We start from the raw sequence: 25,690 nt of genomic DNA, 5'->3' as shown, positions 1-25,690 counted from the left end.
CGGATGTCACAAATTGTATTTTACTAGCTTCATGCCTTGGTAGGCGAGGCATCGTCCGAATAGAAGAAATTTGAAGAAGCCTTGTGAAACGTGGTCTTTGCCATCTTGATTTGGAAAAAGTCATTTCATCAGTCAGTTGTTTTAAAATACCCACTCTTGTGACATTTGGTGGTTAGATGGGCCTAACAACAACGATTAACTTCATTTGGGTGAACAACATAACACCAATGCATTAAGTCTTACATTTGTGTAATTTATGTAGCTAAGGCTACAGAAAGTTGTCAGTGGTTCTAATCTTTTCCGTGGGTTGATAGAATCGACTCACTTGAGCAATTGGACAATAAACAAGGTAATTATAGAAGTGTTCACAAAATTACTGTCAACAAAATGTCCTCTGGGATTACGTTAACGATGCTCAAACGCATCAATTTAGTTTCAAATAGTTAAAAAAAAAAAAAAAAAAAATTCTTGGCAGCAGAACGATTGTGTGGGCCGAACCATCTGAAGAGGGGGTACTGTTTAGAATAATCCATTTGAATAGCCGCCTCATAATTTTTTTAAGGGATCACTTTCTCTGAAATACTCGCATGAATGGAAAACCAATTAGAATGATTTTTGCAAAAATGCTACTTTTTCACTATTTTTTAAATGTCACGCAACACAGGAATACCTTCATGTAATTCCAGAGTGCGTGTAACCCAAATAGTCGCATTACGTCATCAAGTGACATTTGAGCAAAATTTTTGAAGCGCTTCTTTTCAGTGGTATGTCCATCTCTGCTGACACGGGCCCCGGAATCTCGGTGTCGAACGTCCCATCACACCACTTGACCACGGAGCAGTGACAGAGATCCCTCTGCAGGTGAATTCAGAAACTTTTATTTACAACGTAGAAGTGCAGAAACTAATATGAGCCCGTGACAACATCAGATGAAGGTTTAACAAGTCAACATTTTTCGGTTGCTTCTAACTCTTAGAAGGGTGATGCAGCACACAATATCGGTCGTTAGTCACCGCTATCTTTCGGTGGACAAACACTTTGCACAAGAACCATCGCGTTAATAACTACCAACACGTGGAAAAACTTAATATATTTAGGCACTTTCAATCGTTCCTCTAAACGCACCAAAGTAAACAACAGTAGGAAGTTTACGGCAAAAATTAAATCCCATTTGATTAGCCATCCATTTAGCTAGCGCGGCTGCTCCTCGAGCAAAACATCCGAGTGACACACACGCACACTCGACCCCAAAATTAAAATACCACAATTCAAAATGGGAACCCTCTACCTAGACCGGCACCGGAAGTCTCCAGTCCTAAATATAAAGGACAAGGAATAAATGAACACAAATAGAAACTCACAACAAACGACCTGCCAAGACGACTGAGGAATTTGATTAAAACATTCTTAAAAGGAGTAAAACATTTCTTAGAAACAATAAAACAGGGTTGACTGTGCCCACTCAAGTCCTAACTGGATAGACGCTGGTTAACGCCACCAATTGTTGAAGGTATTAAAGGGTGAAAACCCATGGCACTGCCCGTCAGACATGACAGTTGAGTGCCACACCCAGGCGATGCGTTAGTGGCAGACGGCCAAAACAAAAGAGCAGTGTCCTGCTTTAATTCAAAACCTGTACAATGAACAGTAACATTAAACCAGTAACTTCATTATAAAAACACGTGTCTGTGGGCCACCTTACCTCCAAATCAGCTCAATTGAGGACATGGAGGGGAAATTGGGCGCAGCCAGTTCCCAGCTGCATCATGGCCTGATGCCGGCCATGAAGTGCGCACCTAACATCTGAGGCGCACTGTCTAAAATTAAAAAAGTAGATGGGTTCGGATCATGATTGTTGCCTAAATAGCTGCGCAACTTAACCTCACAAACCTTACCTGCCTGATTATTAGAAGGAGCCCTGAAAGCGGGCAGACCTTGGAGCCAAGGAGTCACGCCTGCTAGAGTGACACCTCCTTTTATAGGTGGAGCCCGAATTACTGAATTGCCAACAGTCTGTAGGGTAACACTGCTACGCCAGCAGGAAGTAGTGAACTTTACTCCTCCTGCTACACATGTGTATGTGGGAACATTCTTAAAACTTGGAAAGTATTATTTACAGATGAGACAAAGATTACTGCAGTGCACATATTTACTTAAATCTTTCATCAATAAAGCTTATACAGTAATTGTACTGCTATCCCTTACCATTTCCATCACTTGGCGTAGTCGGGGAACAGGGAGGGCTGGAGTTGCTCTCGGAGTAACGGTCCTCGGACGTCGGCCTTGAGTAGAACCCGTAGCTGACCAAACATAAAAACAAGAAATCAGAGTTTACATTCGGCTATGGATGCATGCATGTGTTTATATATTGGCTAGCAACAGATGCCACAAAATGTCACTTTAAAACACACTGCATACACAAACAGTCAATGTGAGCTTCTAAAAATGAACATTGGAAACTTGTGATTTGATATCAGAATGGAGATATCAAGGAGACGAACTCTCCAGAGGCACCTGGAGCCTGCAAGACCGCTGCGACGCCTCCTCCCCGTCGGCACCGGCAGCTCACTTGGTAAAACGCTCATCAATAAAGGATGTTTGTGTTTTTTCTTTTGATTTGGAGTTATTGCCCCCTCTTCTAATGTATAATCTATTTATTGATTTAGAACCCATATTAAGTGGAGCTTCGCGTACACAGACCTTGATTGACATTGTGGATGACAAGGTAAGAAAATGCTTTAAAACAGTCCAATGGACTGGAATGTCAGTCGATCTCATCAATGATCGCGTAGGAAATTACCAGTTACAGCATTATAATGTCCATTATAAAGACATTTGTAAATGAAACAGCCAATAAAAAAAACACGTTTCCACAAAAGCAAAATGTTGGGTGGGTTTTAAGACCAAGCTTGCAGGCCAGGGGTACCACAAAGCCATACCTTGACAGTATATGTTGTGCTTTAAATCAGTGGTCCCCAACCTTTTGATCACGTCTGAAAGCCACATCATCCTTCTCACCATGTATGTAATATATGTAAGATCAACAGCGGCCAGAGGCGGCGCCAAAAGTTTTCAATGTCGCAATCTCGCAGTGGCCGAGACCGTGCTAAATATCGTGCTGACAATGCCGCGCTATCGTTAGCTTAGCACAGTAACTAGGGTTCAACAGCTGTTAAGTGAAGCAAACGCTGCACATGCCAGTTGTCCCAAGTTCTCGCTTCCGCCTTTCTACAAGCCAGGTGAGTGCTCTTGCTTGGCTCTGTTTTGTATTGAAAGCTAAGCTGGCCGTGTTGGAGCGGCCGCCAAGATTCACTCCTGGCCCCTGCGTGAGCAGTTGAATGTTCCCGAAGTTGATTGGCTGTCGCGACGCGAAACGCGGAAAAAGTAAAAAAAAAAATTAACTTCACGCGAAAGGCAAAATTTCGCTTCTCGTGACCGCGCGCGGCCATTCGCGTCGCTCCATTCGCGTGCATCCTGACGTGCATTCGCGCCCATTTACGGTATTTTCCTTGATGCATATGGAAGCATTCCTGTCTTATTCTGCACTCTAAGCACCAGCCCCACCCGAGCAGATAAACATGACTTGCGAGAGGCCGACAGGAAGCACTCGTACCATCCGTGCAAGAGTATATATATACCCCGACCTTATCCATGTCTTGTTTTTGTTCCGGAATTGAGGAGGAGAGATTTTGCATGGGGTTGTCCAATGGATATCTGATTTATTCAATACAATATCTTTGTACTGCATCACAATTATATACTATAGTAACACAATATTAATTCACAAAAGGACATAAAACAAGAAGTATGAGGTTTACTAGTATTTTAATGAAGCAGCTGCTCAAAAATCATACAAGTCTTCATTTTTAAGTGTTAATAATCACGGTTAAACTTAACAAAAAGTGACATTGGTTTTGATGTGATGACACTGCAGGCTTACTGCTGTGAATGTACATTGTTCTTCCAATCTTTGATCACTTTGCCAAAGCTGGCCCTTTTTCTTGAACTAACTTCCATAATATTAATCTTCTTATGCATTTTGTAGTCAACGATTACAGTTGAGCAGTTCCTCAAGATTGTCATCCCTCAAAAGCAGAAGAAAGGTAATTTTTTAACGAGTTTGACTGATTTGACACGATTGTTTGACAGTTCTTTGTCCCGTTATTCCCAATATGTCCTTATAGAGATTTTGTGTTACTCTCGAGAATTTTTAATGGGTCTTGCAAGTTGTCCAGCAGCCAGAAAGAAGCCTGATTTTTTACCAGACCACCCCATAGTCCTACCCAAGGCAGTAAGTCCGCCTGACAAGATTAGCGTTTATAACCATGCTGTCGTGATGGAATATGGATTTGTCGATACTGTGTCAATAGAGAGATCCAAGTTGCCTGTGGGGAAACGAAACTGGTTGGAATCACGGAAAGGAGGGTGAGTTTTTTTGTCTGTGTAACTTTCTTGATTGCTAATCCAAATTTTAGCTAATTATGAGACATTTGTCTGACTTTTTACTTTAATTGCGAAGCATCTAACTTTGCACCTACTTACTTAGTGCTGTCATCACACTTCTGGTTAAATGCCAAATGTGTGGTGTAAAAAATTAGATCGAGATCAATAGTGGAACAAATTAACCAATCACATTCCAAATGTGGGAGTCAGAAAACACCATTCACCCCAAAACATTTCATTTTGTCTTTTTTTAATTGTGACTACTTTGCCACAGGGAAAGATCATATAATTTGTTTAACAGATTCCAACATAAGACAATTACGTGAAGATGTGAGCATAAGAAAATGGCTTTATTTTTGTACTTGTTCAAGGTCACGTGGTCCTGGAGCCCATCTCAGGTGACATCTTGAGAAAGTCCGACAACACCCTGGACTGGTCACCAGTCACGCCTCATAATAGATTCAGATGACCATTTACAACATCACCGAGTGGGAACTGATCCCGTGCAATTAGTCAAAACACCCGCAGAGATGTACCTCATTGTTTTTGTGTGTTTTTTCCTCATAGTTTACTGACCTTATTGTTTACACTTTCTTTTCAAGAAAGATTTTGCATTATTGCATATTTATTTTGGGAGTGATGTTTGCTACTCTGCATTCTGTGACAATGTTCAATAAAACATTTGTGCAAAATATCAACGTGTCATAAAGCCAAGATCGATGCCTGCATGATTGTGGCTCATTTTAAGAAATGAGGAATTCTATTCAACCTTATTTTATTTTCCTACTTATTATAGCTTATTTTATTTTCCTACTTATTATAGCTTGTGGACATTAGATGTCTTTAAAAGTAAAATCACTATGGCCTTCACATGTGAAAAGGCATACATAAATACATTCAATCAAGCATGGTTCCCTAAATCAATGGTTGTGAACCTTTTTTTCCAGTGATGCGCCCCCCTGTGTAATTTTTTTTTTCTTGCCAATGATCTCCTAACCAGTGCAAAGAAATTACAGTGCTGTGCCATCAGTAAGCTCTGCAGATCTTTATACTTATCCCGATGAATTGAAGGAGGGTTATAGGAAAAAAACACAATGGATAAGTGCCCTCAAGGCCAGACGTTGGTGACTTCTGGTGTAAAACCTAAAATAAAGGCATTCAATGCTCTGTAAAGGATTACACAAATTAGCAACAACTGTTTTAATGAATTTACTCTTAACTTGAAATCTAATACAACCTGTCTTTGTCGCAGCATTGAAAAAAATCATACAATTAGATTTGCTGATACCTGCATTAACCTTGTAAAAATTAAATGTACGCACTTCATGCCTTCATATTCCCGCATTTGAAAACCACTGGTCTAAAGTGATAAAATTTTGTGTAAAAATGTCAAATGTCCAAAAATTGTGATAAATCTTCACTATAATTACACATGACTAATCATACCCTAATATTTTGGATTTCAGAGAAATTGTTTTGTGTGAACATGCCCCCCTCAAACGCTAAATATTAAAGCAATCACTCCTATATATATATATATATATATATATATATATATATATATATATATATATATATATATATATATATATATATATATATATATATATAATTTTTTTTTTACTAAACGTCTTTCCCAAATTTGGAAATAAATCAAGACGAGATAAGAAAAATAAGTACAGCATATTTCCAATTTTGTGCCCTTTTTTGTTTAGTGGTTCGCTGATATATTACAAATATTAAAACCCAATACACAATTGACTTAAAAGTTGTAAACACAGACCTTTTCTTGGGCCGAGGAAAGGCATTTAAACAGGCAGGAAGTTTACAATATTGACGTGTTGATAGATGAAAGTAGTCGTCTCTCATCTTTGGACTGCAAATGAAGGCAAGCTAGGATCACAAAGGGTGTCTGTGAAGAGATCACATGAAGTGAACAAGCAAAACGTGGTGACGACTGACGCTTCGGCTCATCAGCAAATTTTAAGGTACGTGCCTTCAATTTGAAATCATTTAAATTTATCACAAAAACCGGTGCAAAAAAAACCGTTTTTTTTCCAGCTGGGCTACCAATATTTAAGGCGCATCACACAGCCACGAAACAAACATCTTGTACAACATGTGTTTCACACAAATAAAAATATATTTGATGTTTAAAAACGGCATAACTAAAGCTAAGGTTAAATGTTGACACGAGAGCATCCACCTTGAAAGTGGAGGTCAGGTCAAGGGTCGCGAACTTTCTCCAACTTTCCGAGGTAACCATCCGGTGTTCACGGTGCATTCAGTGACCCCGTTTTGAATAGGGAAAAGCAAACATCACAACCAGCGATTCCTCGAATACGTACTTTTATCTCTTCAATTACGCTTGCTGATAACAGCTCGAGTATCTGAAATGGCGCATCATAGTGCAGTCAGTTAATGCTGTAGTTTGACATTATTTTGTTTTTATTTTACTTATTTAGTTCCTTTTTCCCGACAAAGAAGATGGACTCAAAGAACAAGGAAACGAGCAGGTAACGTGCCCCCCTCCCCCCATTTCATGTTTTCATTTTAACAGATCAAATATTTGTCTTAATATTTTGAGGACCAATGTCAAGTGACAATGTTAGCCGAGGTCAAGTCTTCATTTTATCAAATCAAATATTTGTCCTCATATTTTAAGGACCATTGTCAAGTGACAATGTTAGCCTTGAGCATAAACATTGTGCAATGTGTATTTTAAAGACAACAACAACTACGAGTGCAACAGTATTCATACTCTAAGCAGCAGTAGATACACTGGAGTAAAATACTTTGAACAAACAAAAAAAAAAATGAGGGGAGGGGTCAACTCCTTAAAGTGGTTAGGAAATCTGACATAACAGTTTTTAAGTTTGAGGTTTCACATTGGGCTCAAAGAACAAAAATAAAACAGCTTTCAAAACAAACAAATGCTAACAAATCCACTTATTGAACCGGGTTCAAAAAGCAACAAAAAGTGAAAATCAAAAATAAAAACTAAATACATGAAAAATAAATTAATAATATATATTTTATCATTAAACAGTGCGCATTTATCAGGCAACGTGCACTAATTATGTTTTCCCCCCAAATTTGGCACTTTCAAGACCTGTTCTTATCCACAACCCTAACCTCCGTGCCATGAAAGATGACATCTTGTACCACTTCAGTCTGGGAACAAGAACACACAACCTTCCTGCCCTGTTTGGGGATGTCAGAGTAAGAATATTTCATGATTTGATAATAATAATATTTTGGAACATTTTATTCTTACTTTTTTAATGTGCGTTTTCCAACAGTTTGTATGTGTCGGGGGTAGTGCTTGGCGCATGAAAGAGTTCATCGAGTACATTGCTGCAGAGCTGGGAATGCAAGACCCCAAATCAGAGTACCCCAATATTTGTGCCGGAACAGACCGCTATGCCATGTATAAACTTGGTCCTGTACTCTCTGTTAGTGTAAGCAGAAGCCAACTACAGTATTATATTCAAATGTACAAGCTAAAGATTTTTTTTTAATATGATTTTCTGTATGTTGCAGCATGGAATTGGAATACCATCCATGGCAATAATGTTGCATGAGCTAATAAAGCTCCTTCACTATGCACGTTGCACAGATGTTACAATTATTCGCATTGGGACATCAGGTGGTATAGGTAAGCTTGTAATGCGGAATTCGAATTGATCGTACAGTACAGCGCTTTAAAACAATACAGTATACAGACAACCAAGACTTCTGCTAAGTGCCGCAAGAGGGCGCTCTTAAACTTTAAACGATGTCAACAGTAGCCCTCAACGTTACTGTATTTTCATTTGAGTTATTGCAGATGTCAGGGTGCTTAAACAGTAGGAGCACAAAGAATTTGTCTAAAAAAGTCGAACATTTTCTTTTATATGCTTCTACTAGCAGTTTGCGTGGAATAGACAATTAGTCATGAGTTTAATCCTTGTGTAATATTTTGTCCAATCCGTTTACCTCAACAGCATTTCACAACAAAGTGAAAGCGTTGAAAGAAGGCACCAGGGAGCTGAAATTTCACCCAGATGGTGTCAAAGTTCAAAATGGCGCAACCACTTAGTTATCATACTACCAGGAGAGTTCCATCCATTGGCCAAAATACCGCAAGAATGATGTAGAAGAAAATGACCCAAAAATGATTCAAATACTGCACAAGGGTTAAGCAAACATGATTTGTCTAAATCTTGGTTGTTAAATTTGATGTATTCCACGTTACTAATTTTAACTCCTTGTTTCATTTTAAGGGCTTGAGCCTGGTACTGTCGTTATTACCAAACAGTCTGTTGACGCCACATTCGTGCCCAAATTTGAGCAGCTGATCTTAGGGAAGTTGGTGATCCGCAATACTGACCTCAACCTTGACCTAGCCGAGGAGCTACTTCGGTGCAGCAAGGAACTAGGCCAGTTCAACGCTGTGATGGGTAACACTATGTGCACCCTGGATTTCTACGAAGGTATGCCTCATTCTTGTTGTCATTGTTACACATATAAATACAATTGTTGGTATTCCTCTGTTAGAAAAAAAAACCTCCCAAATGGTCACAGAAATTATTTGAATCTGACAAGTGCAATCATGAATAAAAAATACCAGTCAGTGGAAATTAGAGTGCTTTTGAATTGTTGTTCAACATAATTACATAAAAAAAAGAAACAGGCCCACAAAAAATGATATAATGTTCAACCAAGATGTGTCCTCTAATCATTCAGAAATGTAAAATTCACAGGATTGTAGACATCCTCTCTACATAAACGCTGAGGGGTACCAACAATTTGATCCATATGAAGGGACAATAATGCACATTTGGTGTGGTGTCAAGTAGGTCAAGGCCGTTTAGATGGTGCGTTCTGCTCGTACACGGAGGAGGACAAGCACGAATACTTACAAAAAGCCATGGAAGCAGGAGTCTGCAATATCGAAATGGAGTCGACCGTTTTTGCTGCCATGTGCAAACAGAGCGGCCTGCGAGGTGAGAAATGACATCAGCAAAATTTAATGGGTGACATTGAAGAGTGGTTAGCACGCCCGCCTCACAGTTCGGAGTCTCGAGTTCGATTCCGGCTCGCTCTGGCCCTCCTGTGTGGAGTTGGGTTAGGCTGCATGTTGTATGTTGTTGTTGCCCGCGTGGGTTCTCTCCGGGCAGTCTGCCTTCCTCCCATTCTCCAAAAACATCCTCCCATTCTCCAAAAACATTCATGGAAGGTGTATCGAACGCTCTAATTTAGGTGTGATTGGGTTGTCTCCTGCCTACTGCCCGAAAACGACTGGGATAGGCATCAGCAAGCCTGCGGCCCTAATGAGGGTAGCTGCTATAGGAAATGGATGGAATGGATGGAAATTCTTTCACATGTAACCTTCAGACATTTTGTTTTGGAATATTAAAGCGGCCGTAGTTTGCACAACATTGGTGGACCGTCTGAAAGGAGACCAAATGACCAGCTCTCATCAAGTCCTTCACAGCTACCAGCAGCGGCCTCAGATCCTTGTGGGATACTTCATTAAGAAGCAGCTCAAGGCACTGAAAGCACTCCAGCCATGACCACTTTTTATGGTGCCACACATTTAGATTGGAGTTTGTTTTGTGATATATGAATTCCTGATGTCTCAATTACAAATATAAATGCAGATTTTACTTGATTGTGTTGCTTTTTTTTCATATTCAAGGGAAGCATGACTTTCTTATTGTTCTACAGTGCCTTGTTATTTGACTATAATGTATCATTTTAATAAAGCATACACCCATATTTCTGTAGTTCAGCTACGTCTGCCTATGTAGAATGGATCTCACCAGCCATTAAGTGCACCTAACACAATCCAACTTTAAACCATTTTCAGAATCTTTGCTCCTTTCTAGCAAAATCAGTCATCTAAAACTGCAGTTCTACACTACCTAAATTCAATTGATGATTGAATTTTCTAGACAAGGGGTTGGTAACCTTTAACATTAAAAGAGCCATTTTGACCCAGTTTCCACAGATAAGAACACCGAGAGCCACAAACACTTGGTTACATCTGAAACAAAGATGTTTATATAAATACATATATCTCAAACGTATTCTTATGATAATCATAGTAATGGGCGAGTGGGAGGGTGGAAGCGGACGGAATCTGTTGGGTATTAGCAGCCAGAGGAGTTGCTTACAGCAGCTTTTGTTAAGGTTATATCACATTATTTTCAATAAAAGAAACAAGCAGACTGAACCAACTCCTGAATCTATCCATGTTCACAAACGGACATCAAAATGAGATTTATTGTGTATTGAATTCTTCCTAATACTGCTTTTAATCTGGAATGCTGCACTCTATTTCTGGTTTATGTTCTCCGTCATTTATCTCTTAGCAGTGTTAACGAAGGTTGTTACTTTCTTGGTTCCAAGAAATGAACTAGCAGTCGGATCCAACATTTGAGTCCCTCTTTGCTCATACACATGGGCATCTTTATATAAAATATAATAAAGTGCAATCCCGGGACTATGCTGAATATTAGAACGTTGACACAATTCCAAGTATACGTTAGGTCATTGTCCATCTGCACTGTCAAGTGCCATCCTCTGAGTACCAAAGCGTTTGTCTGAATTTGAGCTTGTTACCCAAAACACAAAAGAATTAATCACATTCGTCAGATCATCAATAAATAACCGGAACCGCTTCTATTGGCGAACACGAAACGACCAAGCAGCAGCCGTTGCTTCCATATGTTGTAAATCTCCTACGTCCATATTTGATCAATATGATTTAACAAATGGATACTATTGTTTTTCCCCCTTTGGTTTGCCTTTTTTTTTTTTCAAATTATTGACCGCTATTAAGTGTTAAAAATGATTGCTCCCATTGACGATGCACTTCTTGCACCTTCAGCTACATTGCACATTTTTTGTATTGTTATGACAGCACACTCTGGAGATTAATCGCTTTCATATAGAATGCATTGCCAGATTTTTTTTTTTTTGTCATGCGATCGTTTCTTTGCGGACGGTCGACTTCAGCCATAGGTTCAATGAGTGCATCGTCCTGTGCACTGTGTGTGCGTGTGCGTTTGCGCGTGCGTCAGAGGACATGCGCCCGCCCCCTCGCCGCCACCCGATCCGCCCCTGCCCGCTGACTCAGTGCCTTGGTTGAGCATTTTCGTCGCTCACCTGAACGCAGCACAGCAGCAGACATACATCCTCTCCGCACAAACCCCTGCAGCTATGGCCAAAACAGCAACCGGTAAGATATTTTTCATCACCTCCATTAGGTATCGAAAGACAAGGAAAATGAATTAATTCTCCGGCTATTTGTGCTTCTTTATTTCTATGGGCCCGGCGTGTGTCGTCTACCGGCCGGCGATTAGGTTTAATGTGAAAAATCACCACTTTTCAATCGTATGTTACATAGCGGCAGCATTTACGGCTGTATAAACAGATTATGGACTTGGTTTTCAGGACTATGGCGAAGATATTCTATGATTTCATCTGCGTGGTCGCGCAAGGCAAGCATGAACCAAGGGGCTATTTTATTCCACCATTTAGATTAAATGCATAAATATGCTTTTGCCCGTGATGAATAAGATATTCATAAAAGTGCAATTTAGCAAGAGTTTTGCCAAAATACCCGTGCTCCATCACTCCATCGGCCCCAGCATGCAGCATAATGCAGACGGACCCCACCCAAGATGCTGATGCTGCCCACCATTGAGGCCTTAGAGGGCGTCATCACTTTTTCCACTGCCAGGCTACCAACCTCAACATTTCCCACTTTTTTTTTGCTCTGCCATAATCATCATTAATCAGTTTATGAATAGAAACGACTCCTTTTTTAGAACACCTCTGTAGTGATCCATCATCCTTTGTTTCACAGTAGAACATGTGGCAGCAATGTTTAGCTGTTGGGAAGCTTGAATTCTATATGACTAGTGCATTGTCTTTTTTTAAACGTAATTATTCTGATTTAGCTGTTGTTTTCCATACACTTGCACAATAGAATGCTATCTAACATTAGATAACTGATGATTTGTTTTTAGAGATGTATCTACAGTTTCTGAGTGTGGCTGTGCAACTGTACTCGTTTTCATTTTGACATAAGGCCAAATGACAAATGAATACATGCCTGTCAATCAAAACTAAGCGCCATTATCAATTTTTCTTTCAAATCTACTTGTGATCATGTGGTCGACTTTTTAGCATTCGGGTGGGTTGGGTGCCTTAGTCAAGGCGTGTTAGGTCTTTCATAATTGGTTGGCCGACTCTATCAAACTTCTATAAACATCATAGGGAATCTTTTTGCCTATAAGGACCTATTACAGTTGTTTTGAATCCTCCGGAGGGTCGTAACACATTGATGGGATAATATGATGCAATCAACTTTAATGTTTATTAGTATGAGCATATGTGGGTGGATACTGTCAATTACTCTCCAGGGCCATATAGATACCCCACTCTTTGCTCGATCTAAGTTTTAGTAATTTAATGTAAGGTAAAGCATTCTTGCTATCTATAAGTAAGCATGTCAGATTTTTGCATATAGCTTTTTGATGGGCAAGTGCTAGTTAGATTTAAAAAAAAAAAAAAAAGAACTGAAGCCATAGGTTGGGGTGTGAAGGCAGCTAGGCAGCCCTGCAGTGAGAACGGCACTTTTATTTAGCAACCTCATCACATACTGTACAAGCGTACAAAAGCAGCAGTTGAAGACAGACTGACCTACCAGATGATATTGCACACAATGCAGGAAATTAAATTACTTATCACACATGGTCAGCTTTCTTATCACTCCGCCGCTGGACCGAAAGGGCTTCTAATGAGATCCTGTACAATTGATGTGTAGACAACTGCCTTTGATTGGCACTAGAGCCACTAAACAATATATTTAGTTTCTTTTGGAATTCATTCATAAATTTGATATTGCTTTGCCTCTTCGCTCTTAAGGGTCATTATTGTTTTTGAATAAAACAGATACCATTAGTGCACCATTTTGGAATTGCTTGTAATTATTTTGACGAATGACTTGACTTTTTAAGGTACAGTGACGTGACTGACTCATTGGGTTAGGGTTAGTGCATTATTTTTGTAGCAGCCATTGTTTCTTTCTGTAATTATTATTGTATAAGTGGCCACTGGGTGGCGGTATAGGTGGGCGGGGTAGGGTTTGAGGAAGTAATTAGGAACATTTTTAAGGACAGGTGTGTGGGCAGCACGGTGATGGGTGATGAGGTGGTTTTACCGCACACAACGGCATCGCAAGGCAACACCAACACTACCACGCAACTCTACCGTTAGACGCCACACAAGGATGCAAGGAAAACACAACTCAAGCACTCCATGCTATACATAACATGTAAATAAACCGGAAACATCACGAGCATAAATTCTGGATTCCAGCACATCATTTACTCACCATTTCACCGCCAGAAAAAACATCTCCCATCCCGCACCCACCTGAGCGGCTAAAAAGGCCACTGGATTAGTCGCTACAATTATTATTTTTTTTTTGTACATATTTAACAAAGTGATTAGGATAAAATGTGCATAATGTTAGAGATATGCAAGTGCCAATACCAGAATTTACTAAGATTTGGCTGAAACCTACATTTTCTTAAGGAATCGGCTACTCATGCCGATACCTGTCACTGGAACTGTCACTAAACTAGGCAGTAGTTGGCGCTATACTGTGGCTGATTGACTCCTCTGCAATCAGAAAGAATTTTTTATTGTTCGGTCTTATTTGTTATTGTGTTAAATTACAGGTATATATTTACAAACGTGATATACTGTTTATATTAATATCTCAAAAAAAGATTGCCGTAATAGTGTTCTTCGATGCTTTAATACAATTCTTTTCCTGTAAAATACAACTGACGAACAAAACTACTAAATCAGACTCACTGTAAAAACTTTGTAAAGATGCAATTTTGTCTTTTTGCCAGTGACTCTCTGCTTCCTTGGAATGTAAAGTTAATGCTTTAATTTTGACAGCCCAAAGAGAAAGTATGACACAAAGGAAACGCATATCACAAAGTGCGCATGACACCCTCTGTAAATGGACTTTTACTTATATAGGTCTATTCTACCTTGGGTACTCAAAGCGCTTTATACTAACTAGTCATTTACCTACTGATGACGTAGCATCTTGCTGAAGTTGCTCTTGGATCCTGGAATAAATACCCCGTGACAAAATGTACTGAACATTCCTGCGCAGTAGCTTTTAGATATAAAGCCTTTGCCTTGTTTTTAATGATCATTTATTGCTTTTGCCAAGTATTTCTTGAAGTGGTCCTTGGTGTAAAAATGGACAACTATTGACATAGGGGAAGAACATTTCACGTTCCGACTTTTCACTATACAGTGGCCCGGTTTACGAGATTAATCCGTTCTGTGGTTGGTGGTTGCCGGGCAACCCAAACCTTTGTTAATTAGCTAATGCGTGCAAAATGCCAGGTAAAAAAATAAAAATTGTATATACATATTAAAAATTGGTATCAAAATGGTATAGTGAGTGCTACTTATAAATAATATACTTGCATACAATTAAATCACATCAAATAAAAAAATCTATATAAAGGATTTATATAGATTTATATGATTATATTATATAATCATCTTCTTACCTCTCTCTTTAACATCACTAGCAATCGTGGGACTCATGAATAACCTATTCAAGTTGGAATAAAGCACTAAAATGCATAGATAGGTTATACATATTTGTAGTAAACATGTAGTATTTGTACTACTTGAGTGAAATTGGATAATTTCCGACGCACTAATGTGCAGCTTTAATAAGATAACTCCAAATATGAAAGCTATTCCTCATTATGACAGAATATAGGACAGTAGTTTTTGTTTTTTCATCTTGTTTTTATGTGAGAGTTTCAAGTACAGTTCTGTGTTTAATACAATTTGTGAGTGCTTGGTTTTCCATTATGCAGTCATATTAAAGGCCAACGCTTGCTTAACCCTCGACATAAAAGAATAGAACGCAATGAATTATTAAGAAGGCTCTTAAGGACGTTTACTGTATGCTTTTGTATTGTATTACTGTAATGATGACTCACCTGGATGACGTGTTTACGTTTCACCTGCAGCATACAAGGAGAAGATGAAGGAACTCTCCGTCCTCTCGCTCATCTGCTCCTGCTTTCACCCGGAAGGTCACAAGGTCCTGAATGAGTTGGAAGGTAAGGAATTGATTTTCGAAAATTGTGCCCCACCCACTCTTCTTGTAATTCTGACAAAATGGACATTACTGACTGCAGACATCGAGGTGAGGCCGATAAAGAAGCGAGCTTCCGGGCAGGCGTTTGAGGTGATCCTCAAGCCCCTGTCTCCAGTATCAGATGTGGGTTACAACTTGGCCTCTCCCCCCAAGAGGGACATCTCATTGGATGACATTAATAAGAAACTGGAAGCAGCCGAAGAGCGGAGAAAGGTGATTTTTTTTTTTTTTTACTTCACTTTGAGCCGCTATGAATAACTTGATGTGTTTTATTTAATTATTTATTTCTTTTAGTACCAAGAAACACAGGTGCTGAGGGCTTTGGCTGAAAAGCGGGAGCATGAGAGGGACGTGCTATTCAAGGCCTTGGAGGAGAACAACAACTTCAGCAGGATGGCCGAAGAGAAGCTCCAAATGAAGATGGAGCAGATCAAGGAGAACCGCGACGCCCATCTGGCAGCCATGATGGAGCGTCGACAGGAGAAGGTGCCAAATGCGTTTCTCACTTTGGTCAGATTTTTCTAATGAAAAAAGGAAAACTAATAACACAAAATTAAAGTTGAAATATGATTAACAAAATATTTCCATTTAATAAGTAAAAGTAGTAAAATTGCAGCCCTTCTGGCTTGAGATTTGTGATGGTAAATCAACAATATTTTGGGATAACACTTCAGTAGTTATAAAAAGTGTACACAGCCCTGTTCATAGACTTTTTCTATCGTGTACTATGGCAGTCAAAAGTTTGGAAACACACTGTAATACATCTGTCCATTATCTTAACCACTTATTTTGTAATTCAGTGTTTTTGATCATTTAAAAGAAAATCCTGATTATTAAATTCACTGACCAAAGTCAAAATATTCATCAATACAGAATATATTTTAAAATTTAGACTGCAAGTTGCCTACCCTTTGCCAAGATAACATCTTCGTTTCCTAATTTTCAACAGGTAGTCTGTGCAGCACAAAATCTGTGCATGCATATAGTCAATTGTCAAAATAATGGTGTTTATATAACCTGGCGAGAACAAAATATTTTTCTTAATGTCTGATCAACTCGATCTCATTTGTTTGGAACTACAAATTTTATAAACACAAACTGTTCATGACACGATACAATTCCTGAAAGAAAAAAATCACTTTGGAGGAGAATAACAATTTCTTTGTAATCAATTTAAAACAGAAAGAAACACCACCATCTAGTGGCCACTTGTTGTAGTGATAGCTAAACAGTCACCTTTTTTTTCTTCAAAGGAGAGACGCGCGGCGTTGGTGCGCAGAAACAAAGAGATGAGAGAAGAAATTACAGCGTGAACACCGCACAAAGTCCCGACTTCCATTGTCCATCCATCCATCCATCCATCCCTCTTTCCTCAACCTGCTCCGACCCTCTCCTCAAACAGACATGCAAACCTGGAGCGCCCCATAGGTGGAGGACGTCACCACATCACAACACTCAGCAATCAATCCGTCAATTCAGTATTATCCCTGACAAGCATCAGTGTCACTCATCTCTTGAGAGCTGCGATGATTTCTTGATTTTAGAGAGGGATCTGTCTTATTTTGTACATATTAGTTTTGTCTATCTATCTATCTATCTATCTATCTATCTATCTATCTATCTATCTATCTATCTATCTATCTATCTATCTATCTATCTATCTATCTATCTGTCTATCTGTCTGTCTGTCTGTCTGTCTGTCTGTCTGTCTGTCTGTCTGTCTGTCTGTCTGTCTATCTATCTATCTATCTATCTATCTATCTATCTATCTAATCTACCTATCTTGCTAGCTAGCTTGCTAGCTGCTATCAATTGATTTCTGTGTACTGCACTGTACAGTGTTTTTTTTTTATGCCACCACTCTTTTGTTGTGAATTGTGAGTTGGATGTAGACTGACGATTGCAATGTATTCCTGATGATGACGTCACGACGACGATGACGATGTTTTTGTGTCTTTGTGAAGAATGTAGGGTGTAACTGAGGTCATAAACAAAAACCGACAAAACAAACACAAGCCACTTGTATCTTCCTTACGCACGCTTGGAATGTATAATAGAAAATGTCCGTTTGCAATGAGCCCGATGGTCGATTGGTGCTTTATTAGGATTGAGAATGTCTTAAAAAAAAAAAAAAAAAGGCGGCAACTGTTTCTATTCATGCTGATTCCCAAGGTCACTTTGCTTATGAAGACAGAATGTACCGACATATTGGAACCATGCATTTCTAACTCCGAGAATATTCTCTGACTGTAATCTGATTACGTGAAAAAACAAAATGTGTGCTTGCTTGGCTGCAAGAGAATAGGAACTCAACACAAGGCGTGAATTTAGGATACGGGATGCTTTAGTATACATTCAGCACACTGATCTACTTGTAGTCTCTTTTTAATATACAGCACCGCTGTTATCTGCCTGCGACCTCTGCTGCTTGTGTTTTTCTTCCCCGTCCTTAATGGATTTCTCTGTGAAAGCTTTGCTTAATAAAGATTTGGGGTTTGGTGAACATGGCATGCACCATCTCATAAGTTTCTGTGATGGAGACCAGAGAGTGTGTCAACTGCCAAATAAAAGATCAAATATGATCTGCGGAATGTTTTACTGTGAAAGTGATTACGCTCAAATGGAACATTGTATTACATTTCCAAATGATTTGCATCGAATTTAAGACATAAAACACAGTTATGAAAGTAGTAAGTAAAACGCACTTTGTGGTACTCAGATCTCCATCTAGCGAGAGGAGAGGAGTTCAAAAGAATGACTGCTGTAGTACAGTTCAGCATACGGTATTGTTTTTGCATTTAGCCTTATAGTATTGTCTTTTTAATTCACTTATTATTTAAAAAAACTAAAAAAAAACTGTCCTTTGTTTAATCGCAGTGTTAATGCACTTACAGTTTGGTTGTCTAAGGTAGGGAGGGGAAAGAAGTTTAGTTTTGTATGCCTGGTTTGATCGGGTGCCATATAAATATAGGTGTGTACTCATTAAAATATGACATGATTTATGCAAATTATATTTGGACACCAATTTCAAGGTTAGCAGACCTCAAACTACATGTTGAGAATTTGAGAATTCCGTCATCATGCTTGCATTGCTTGCAGTGTACTGACTCACCAGCAGATAGCAGTAAAAGATTTAGCTCGAATACCGATAAATGAACTATTAAAGTGCCTCCGCTACTCAAGTAAGGGCGGAAGGTCGGTTTTACCTGATTGGGTGTGCTGAAGAGCTTCTGTTTTGGGGACTAAGAAACTGATGATGATGATGATGATGATGATGATGATGTTGATGATGATGATGATGATGATGAAACGGAGGATATTTCTGGGTGGGGCTGAGCGGATTTGGCCAGAGTGCCGAGGCTACAGATGAAAATATGAGAATAGTTGGTTAGACAAGTTTTACATGATCACAACACGTGGGCACAGGCAACGACTCACTAAATATTCTACTGGACTGCTGACAAAATGGAGTCTCCATGTTCAAAGTTTCACTTTTGCAGAATAATATATTGACAAATTAATACTGTAAATAATTGAATGCATGTAAAACAGACACATTGATATTTCATTTCCAGAAATACGTGATTTAACCAAATTTGCTCCATGGGGCTCATTCATAATTCGCCCTTGATTACTCAGAAAGCACACATTCAATCAGCACCTCATTGGTGTCAATTTCGACCCGATTTAGGCCATTGATTTTGATAAATTAAGCATTAAAAAAGCAAAAAAAAAAAAAAAAACATTAGGAGGCTAAAACGACTAGATTGTCAAAACGGGTAAAGGTTAAACCATACGATCATTCCTAATTGCTTGCAAATTGGATTTATTTGATTGCAAAATTACTGACCATCGACACTGAGAGTCAAAAAAACACCTACAAGTACAGAATATCGTACTTAAGATTTGTACCACAAGAAAGAAAGGCCAATGACTCACTCGATAAAATAAGGATGCAAGATGGTCAACCTCACTCCAAGATGAATAAAAGAACAAACTCGTGTTGTCAACGTGTAGATGACGTCATCAGCGAGTATCAGGTGACTGTCATTTCATTATCAGTCGAAATCAAATGGTAAAATGCGATTTTTAAGGAGTTAATTGTACTTGAAAAATTAATGACAAGATGTTAACTTTTTAACACTGAAAATGGTTAAATACGTAAACTATACCTTTAAGAAAAGAATTCATGAAAACCTTTGACGTTTATTCATGAAAGGACACAGGAGGGCTTTAACGTGCACAAAAAAACAAAACAAAAAAACAACAACAAAAAACTGGCACATTGGGCATCACATGGGGCATCATTGCCAAAAGGGCCTTTGACAGGGACCCATAGCAACCCCCACTGCACGTGCCCGTTCAAACACAAGAAAAAAAATCTCTCCTTGGAGTCGAGCGGTGATTTAGAGGCGCAGCTGCCATGCGTGTGTTGCCTTTGCTCGTGAGCGCTTCCCTCCAATGTCCGCATCCTGTTCACACTATTGTCTCCGCTTTGGGCCAACCCAAGACGGTGAGGTCAGGGCAACATTGTAAAGGATTTCCTGTGGCTCTTAATGATTTCCTGGCTATTCAGAAGGGTAACAATACTCTTGGATTCGGTTACTTACCTGGCACGAAGCGAAGGGACGGCTGCTGAGGTCCATTATTGGACCCTCATTACTTTTCTTATTAGCTTTTATGGGATTTTTGGTGACCGAGTGCCTGCATAGCCACCGCGCACATCATTAGGTACACCTGCGAGCTTAAAATGTGCCAACAACTCAGCTTTGCAGACAATAACGCTCAGCTACTGTAAGGCAGGGGAGAGCAAAGTATGGTGCGAGGTCCCACATATGGCCTGCTTTGATTTCTAATTTGACACTCAGTGCTTATGCATTATTAAGTGCCCTTTAATTAGCATCTTTTTTCTCCAATTAATTGGATAATGAAAAAATAATTGATACCATTTAACTCTTTAACTGATTTACTGTAAACAAAAATATTAGTGGAATAAACTATTTTAGTTACTCATTGTGTAACCGCAGTCATAAATCTTAGTTATTTAAAGAAAACAATCACTTCCGTGGTTTTATCAACATATTAAGATAATAAATTCTTCCTTATTTGATCAATGAGTTAACTTTTTAAATTTGCTTGTCCCTGCTGAAAGAGATACTAAATGAAAATTATTTTTATTGCAGGCGACAGTAACAGTTTATATGAGGGCCCTAAAAATAAAGACACTAAAACTAAACTAAAACCACAATAATATTGTTTTAAAACACATACATACATCTAATATAGGCATAGCAAACCTGAACATTATATTTGTATATACGGAGTTATATTAGATTCAGCATGTATTAAGTCTATTAACGTATGGAGGGGAAACAAGGCATGCAATTCTTATTTCAGGAGCCCATTTAACCACAGCAATTTTTTTGTGTGTTTCAAAATTCTTGGCCAAGAAAGATGATTCTGATTCTGCTTTATTGATACAAAAATATTACAGATATAAAAAGGCAAGTGTCCCAATGTGAGCAAGTTAGCTTTCCAAATAGTCCTGATATAAACAAGCAGACCAAATTATCTCACTATATGAAATACGCACATTCATGAAGTTGTTCCTCGACAGCTTGAAAAGATTCAGTCCAATACTGCGTATCGGCCCCTCAAACCCCGGTGTGCATGTTAGCTAAATTAGTTATCAATTTGAATTCATAAAATACAATCATTCAGAGCTCAACTTTAATTCTAAACAAAGAGTCAATAAAGTCCATCAACGATAACATCCTTTACAAAAAAAAAAAATAAAAAATTGAGGCTAGTTTGTTGTGTTCACCTGTCTATTATAGCTGGGAAAACAGATGGTCATGTGGTCATAGCCCAGCTCAGCTGTTGCCCCCTCAGTCCAGTTGTCGTCTTCAAAAGGCCCCAATCTCCGTGCCCCACGGCCTGTAAGGCTTGGACAGAGTGGAAGGGGGGGCCACTGCGCCGAGGGCCGACGGCGACACAAGCGGGAAAGCGCCGAAGGAGAGGGGGAACGCCGACAGCGAGGAGAGGGATGACAGGAGGGGCGGCGAGAGCTTGGACGTGGGAACGCTGAGGGGCAGTGAACCGCTGGGGGGCGCTCTGAGAGGCTCCGCCGCGGGCAGGAGTCTGGACGGGGTATCCGAGGAGGACGTGGAGGGCGGGCGACTGTTTCCTCTGGACGCGGGCGTCCTGCCCTGGGGGGGTTGCAGAAGGAGGGGGTGAGGCAGCGGCGCCGGGGCGCCGGCGTAGGTTGAGCCCCAGGCTAGGTTTTCCAGTCCGGCCTGCACCTCCCTCTGAGAAGCGTAGTTGCTCAGGTGGGACACCAGGCGTATGCGGAGGGGGTCCGCGCTGTCCCGGCCCTCCATGATGCTCAGGAAGCGGGCGGTCTCGGCCAAACACTCCCTGAAGCCCAGGCTGCGGTAATCCTTCGCCAGGGCGTGCGCTTCAAAGTAACCTGGAAGAGAGACGGTCACCGAGTTAGACGCGTCATCACACCATACTATACTATCAAACCCCCGCCTGAATATTCATTCTTCCCGCAGAGCACAGAATACTCGTACATATTTGTTTTGTGGGCTTGTATGTGTTGCTGCTGTGTGTTAAAGGTTGAGTCTAAAAATGTGGTTTTAGTACCGCTGGTGGTACATGGACACCCTCTAGTGGTACACAACAACAAAAACAAAACAAGTACAGTTCAGTTGCAGTCAATATTCGTTTAATAACTGCATTTAATCTGGGAAAAGAGTCCATTTCTGATCTTTATTGAGCAGTCATTCCATTTTTTTGGATGTGATATCCATTTTAATTTAATCGTTTTTCCTATTTTTAATTGTAAGTTCAAACTGTGCACAATGTTATAGTGGCCTACAATAATCTTAGAAATGTTTTTTGAGTAATTAAACTGTACTTTATGATGATGGTGGTTATTATGGTGGTCTCTATGGGTCTAAGTATTTCTTGAGGTGGTAGCTGGTATAAGAACCAATGGCCTAGGCTAGTTTCTGTTAGCTCATCTAATGGTTATTTCCCATATGTTTACATTTAGCTTGCAGACTATCATCAGACAAAATCACAGCAAGCGATACCCACATAGTCACAGATTTGTTTTCCCACAATATTTATTAAAAATCTTTGAAATTTTAATTTGTTTCCTTTCTCATGGGAGCTTATACTTGTTCCCCGCCCCACCGAGATTTTCCTATTGAAAAAACAAAAAAACACACACGCAGCACAAATAGTCGGGTTCCTCTGTACAGGTCTTTTTAAACATTTATGTGTCAGTTGTACAAAAAAAACTTCAACAGGGAGTGAAAAACAAACTACATCATGCAAGCACAACTCCCTTTCTTTTTAAACAAAAGTATTAAGGGTTAAAAATTATTTTGCTGAGTTTATATGTGGTAAAAAATGAAGTTTAAAAATAGGTCTAAATATGTATATATATATATATATATATATATATATATATATATATATATATATATATATATATATATAGGTGGGTCTGGAAAGTACACTGAATCATGCAATATGCAGTCATACGATAGTCAGTTCATGTGTGATAGTTTGTACCTTTGCCTCCGGATGCATGCAACATCTTCAAATGGTCCACAGTCATTTGCAGTATTTCTGCCTTTTCCAATTTTGCTGATCCCTGCAGTCAAGCAAGTGAAGACACTTATTTGCATTTCACAAACTTTACCTCAGAGTCATAAATGAGCCACGGCTCAATTATCTTGCTCACGTAGCCTTTCAAATATTGGTTAAGATGAATAGTCCCTAATAGATAACATTCAAAACATAGACATACAAATCTAGCGGCACTAAAAAGTGACTATTTAGGGTATAACTTTGTGCTGTAAATTTTTCCATCGAAATAGATGGACTAAATGAGTAAAGTAAAATTAGCTACTTCGTTAACAATCAAGCAGAAAAAAGGCTGTTTCGATTCATGCTATATCAATACATTATTATAAAACCCTTCCATCGTTTATACAACTTTATAAAATACAATGTCTTTGATGTTGTTTTTACCTGTTTCTCAAATGCACTCGGCACCAGTCTTCTCAACTCAGACAGACTATTGTTGATGCGGTCGCGTCTTCTTTTCTCAATTATCTTAGGAAAAACAGGCAAACATCATTGTAGAACCCCGCAGTAAGCCAAGTAATGGAAAAAAGTAGTCCTACTCACTCCTCTGCGTCTTTTTCTAGCTTGAACTTGAGTGGTGGTCGTGGACGGTGACATTGAGCCGTGAGAATCAGGCGGCCTGCAGCAGCATAATAACGTCATCATTTGTGCGTAAAACAAGCAAAATAATCGCTTAACAGAATATCATTCCCTGAAGGAAACCGACCCATTTTCGTCGCCGCTGTCTTTCTCCACCTCGATGTTGTCGTCCAAGTCGCTGTCGGACGAGCTGTAGTTGTTGCTTCGCTTCATGATGTCTTCACTGGAGTTGGCGTTGGACTCACGAGAACAAAACGCAGACGGAAAGTGACAACAACTCCACTCTGCGTCACTTTAACTGGCTCACGTGCTCTCCGCGGGGGCGGGGAACAAGGGGTCACGTGGAGGATGATTGACAATATTTGAGCCTATTACATTTCAGTTTTTACTGGACGGCGTCAGCCTATCTAATTAAGGTATATATTTTATGTCGAATTTCGAATCGTTCTTGCAGATTGGTACAGCTGGTTTGTTTTGATTCATTAAATGTTATTTTTTTCTTGTATTAAGTGCAACTCTGAGTTGTCCATGTTTACAAAAGAACAATCTGTGCTTTATTTAATTCAATAATTCTTTTTCTGACCCTTCAATCGAGCGCATGCACCCGTTTTAAAAATCGTGTTCAATATCAGTTTTTGACTTCAGGTTTTGATTGCATACAAACGACATACTGTAAATAAATTTGACAATGGAAATGACTTTCATTGAAGTCCTTATGTGGGTTTGTTTCTTCAAGTGACTAGACTAGTCTTTGACCTATCAATCAGCATTTCTGTTTATTTATTTTCGTGTTTTTAATGTGAGGACAGAGCTTCTGAACCTTTCATCAATGGTGTAGGCACGTGAAGTATTTTTTTAAGCTAAGCACCACCTGACCTGATTTAAAAAAAAAAAAGCTTCTAAACAGGATTCTGTGCCACCCGTTTCTGATATACACATCTTTGGATCTGCATTTTTTAGCAGTATGACTTGTAATATTTTGTTCAGATCATGTTTTATTTCTGTCTCATCTACTGGTAAAATTGTGTTACTAATGACAATGCACAGCTGCATAAAACTTGACTAAATAAAACCGCAACAACGTGCTTTTGATTTGAAAATGTACTGTTTCTGCCACAGCACTAAAAAAGCACTAAATTAGGTTTGCTCGCAGAAAACCGGTTAAAATTTTACATGCCTCCAGTGGTACCTATATTCGACAACCATTGCAAAGACAGGTCGTTTTTATAATTATGCATGCACAAATACAGATAAGAAATATTGGTATTGGGCTGATGCCTTACAGTATTTCAAGGTATTGGTGCTTACTCTCTTGGAGCAGTTTTACCATCACCAACTTGAAAATACAAATTGGAAAAATTGAAACTTGCCATTAATTTAATGAAATTAAAATGTGAATATCTACTGGATATTTCTTTCTTTAAAATGATTTCATTGCTTTTTAGAGTAGTACGAGTAGAGTCCTTGCACTGTCAGAAAAGAAGTGTGATCAAACATCTCGAGTTAGTGTGATAATACACTGACCAGCCACATTATTATAAGCAAATGTATGCCGTTTTCAATGACGCCGTCAGATGTGATAATTTACCAAAACATTCATCATTGCGGTTGCAATTTACTGCACCACGCTGAGCGCTGTTCCCAATATTTTTGATGCTCACGTAACTAAATGAGGTCACTAAAATAGTAGACAGTTAGACTTCTGTTAAATAATTGAATCACGCTCATAAAATTCCCTGTGGAAAGATTGAGGTTCCCACTGACAGTTGCTCCTGGCTTGAAGCCCTCTTTCTCCTG

The 25,690-nt window shown here is 39.3% G+C and overlaps 4 protein-coding genes and 1 long non-coding RNA gene across 6 annotated transcripts; 3 read left to right on the top strand and 2 right to left on the bottom strand.

Moving 5' to 3' along the window:
* Positions 1 to 308: 308 nt before the first annotated feature.
* LOC148426609 (uncharacterized) lies at positions 309 to 6,446 on the bottom strand. Its single transcript, XR_015865075.1, has 5 exons — positions 6,227 to 6,446; positions 2,206 to 2,300; positions 1,896 to 2,066; positions 1,703 to 1,813; positions 309 to 855 (listed from the first exon to the last, which is right to left on the bottom strand). It is a non-coding gene; the product is annotated as an uncharacterized LOC148426609 (long non-coding RNA).
* LOC148426610 (uncharacterized protein C8orf88-like) lies at positions 519 to 5,137 on the top strand. Its single transcript, XM_088410650.1, has 7 exons — positions 519 to 861; positions 2,478 to 2,572; positions 2,667 to 2,725; positions 4,046 to 4,103; positions 4,185 to 4,291; positions 4,371 to 4,425; positions 4,815 to 5,137. Exons 2-7 carry the CDS (start codon positions 2,479 to 2,481, stop codon positions 4,910 to 4,912), a joined length of 471 nt encoding a protein of 156 aa, XP_088266776.1. The 5' UTR covers positions 519 to 861; position 2,478; the 3' UTR covers positions 4,913 to 5,137.
* Positions 6,299 to 10,214, top strand: LOC148426608 (uridine phosphorylase 1-like). 2 transcript variants are annotated; one of them, XM_088410647.1, is made up of 8 exons: positions 6,299 to 6,431; positions 6,909 to 6,959; positions 7,554 to 7,665; positions 7,746 to 7,904; positions 7,987 to 8,101; positions 8,709 to 8,918; positions 9,282 to 9,431; positions 9,847 to 10,214. In XM_088410647.1, the coding sequence occupies exons 2-8, from the start codon at positions 6,931 to 6,933 to the stop codon at positions 9,999 to 10,001; spliced, it is 930 nt and encodes a 309-aa protein (XP_088266773.1). In that variant the 5' UTR covers positions 6,299 to 6,431; positions 6,909 to 6,930; the 3' UTR covers positions 10,002 to 10,214. The 2 variants fall into 2 exon arrangements, with proteins under 2 accessions (XP_088266773.1, XP_088266774.1); XM_088410648.1 differs by having other exon boundaries at positions 6,300 to 6,431; positions 9,285 to 9,431.
* Positions 10,215 to 11,531: 1,317 nt separating this feature from the next.
* LOC148426607 (stathmin-2-like) lies at positions 11,532 to 18,231 on the top strand. The gene is made up of 5 exons (XM_088410649.1): positions 11,532 to 11,671; positions 15,519 to 15,611; positions 15,690 to 15,862; positions 15,944 to 16,135; positions 16,903 to 18,231. The coding sequence occupies exons 1-5, from the start codon at positions 11,653 to 11,655 to the stop codon at positions 16,960 to 16,962; spliced, it is 537 nt and encodes a 178-aa protein (XP_088266775.1). The 5' UTR covers positions 11,532 to 11,652; the 3' UTR covers positions 16,963 to 18,231.
* Positions 18,232 to 21,102: 2,871 nt separating this feature from the next.
* LOC148426606 (hairy/enhancer-of-split related with YRPW motif protein 1-like) lies at positions 21,103 to 24,272 on the bottom strand. Its single transcript, XM_088410823.1, has 5 exons — positions 24,021 to 24,272; positions 23,858 to 23,933; positions 23,699 to 23,782; positions 23,237 to 23,318; positions 21,103 to 22,118 (listed from the first exon to the last, which is right to left on the bottom strand). Exons 1-5 carry the CDS (start codon positions 24,104 to 24,106, stop codon positions 21,556 to 21,558), a joined length of 891 nt encoding a protein of 296 aa, XP_088266949.1. The 5' UTR covers positions 24,107 to 24,272; the 3' UTR covers positions 21,103 to 21,555.
* Positions 24,273 to 25,690: the final 1,418 nt, after the last annotated feature.

This window comes from Hippichthys cyanospilos, chromosome 3 (assembly GCF_059441005.1).
Source record: "Hippichthys cyanospilos isolate Australia breed blue-spotted pipefish chromosome 3, RoL_Hcya_1.0, whole genome shotgun sequence".
Taxonomy (NCBI): domain Eukaryota; kingdom Metazoa; phylum Chordata; class Actinopteri; order Syngnathiformes; family Syngnathidae; genus Hippichthys; species Hippichthys cyanospilos.
Note: the sequence above shows the minus strand (reverse complement) of the source record. Positions and strands in the feature narration are given on the sequence as shown.

Coding starts and splice junctions, on each gene's coding strand:
- LOC148426610 (XM_088410650.1), top strand. CDS start 2,479: ATGGAGATATCAAGGAGACGAACTCTCCAGAGGCACCTGGAGCCTGCA. Junction 4,104..4,184: donor CCCTCAAAAGCAGAAGAAAG/GTAATTTTTTAA, acceptor ATGTCCTTATAG/AGATTTTGTGTTACTCTCGA. Junction 4,426..4,814: donor TTGGAATCACGGAAAGGAGG/GTGAGTTTTTTT, acceptor TACTTGTTCAAG/GTCACGTGGTCCTGGAGCCC.
- LOC148426607 (XM_088410649.1), top strand. Junction 15,612..15,689: donor GGTCCTGAATGAGTTGGAAG/GTAAGGAATTGA, acceptor TACTGACTGCAG/ACATCGAGGTGAGGCCGATA. Junction 16,136..16,902: donor TGGAGCGTCGACAGGAGAAG/GTGCCAAATGCG, acceptor TTTTCTTCAAAG/GAGAGACGCGCGGCGTTGGT.
- LOC148426606 (XM_088410823.1), bottom strand. CDS start 24,106: ATGAAGCGAAGCAACAACTACAGCTCGTCCGACAGCGACTTGGACGAC. Junction 23,934..24,020: donor GACAGCGGCGACGAAAATGG/GTCGGTTTCCTT, acceptor ATGCTGCTGCAG/GCCGCCTGATTCTCACGGCT. Junction 23,783..23,857: donor CTAGAAAAAGACGCAGAGGA/GTGAGTAGGACT, acceptor GTTTTTCCTAAG/ATAATTGAGAAAAGAAGACG.
- LOC148426608 (XM_088410647.1), top strand. CDS start 6,931: ATGGACTCAAAGAACAAGGAAACGAGCAG. Junction 6,960..7,553: donor AAGAACAAGGAAACGAGCAG/GTAACGTGCCCC, acceptor GGCACTTTCAAG/ACCTGTTCTTATCCACAACC. Junction 7,666..7,745: donor CCCTGTTTGGGGATGTCAGA/GTAAGAATATTT, acceptor GTTTTCCAACAG/TTTGTATGTGTCGGGGGTAG.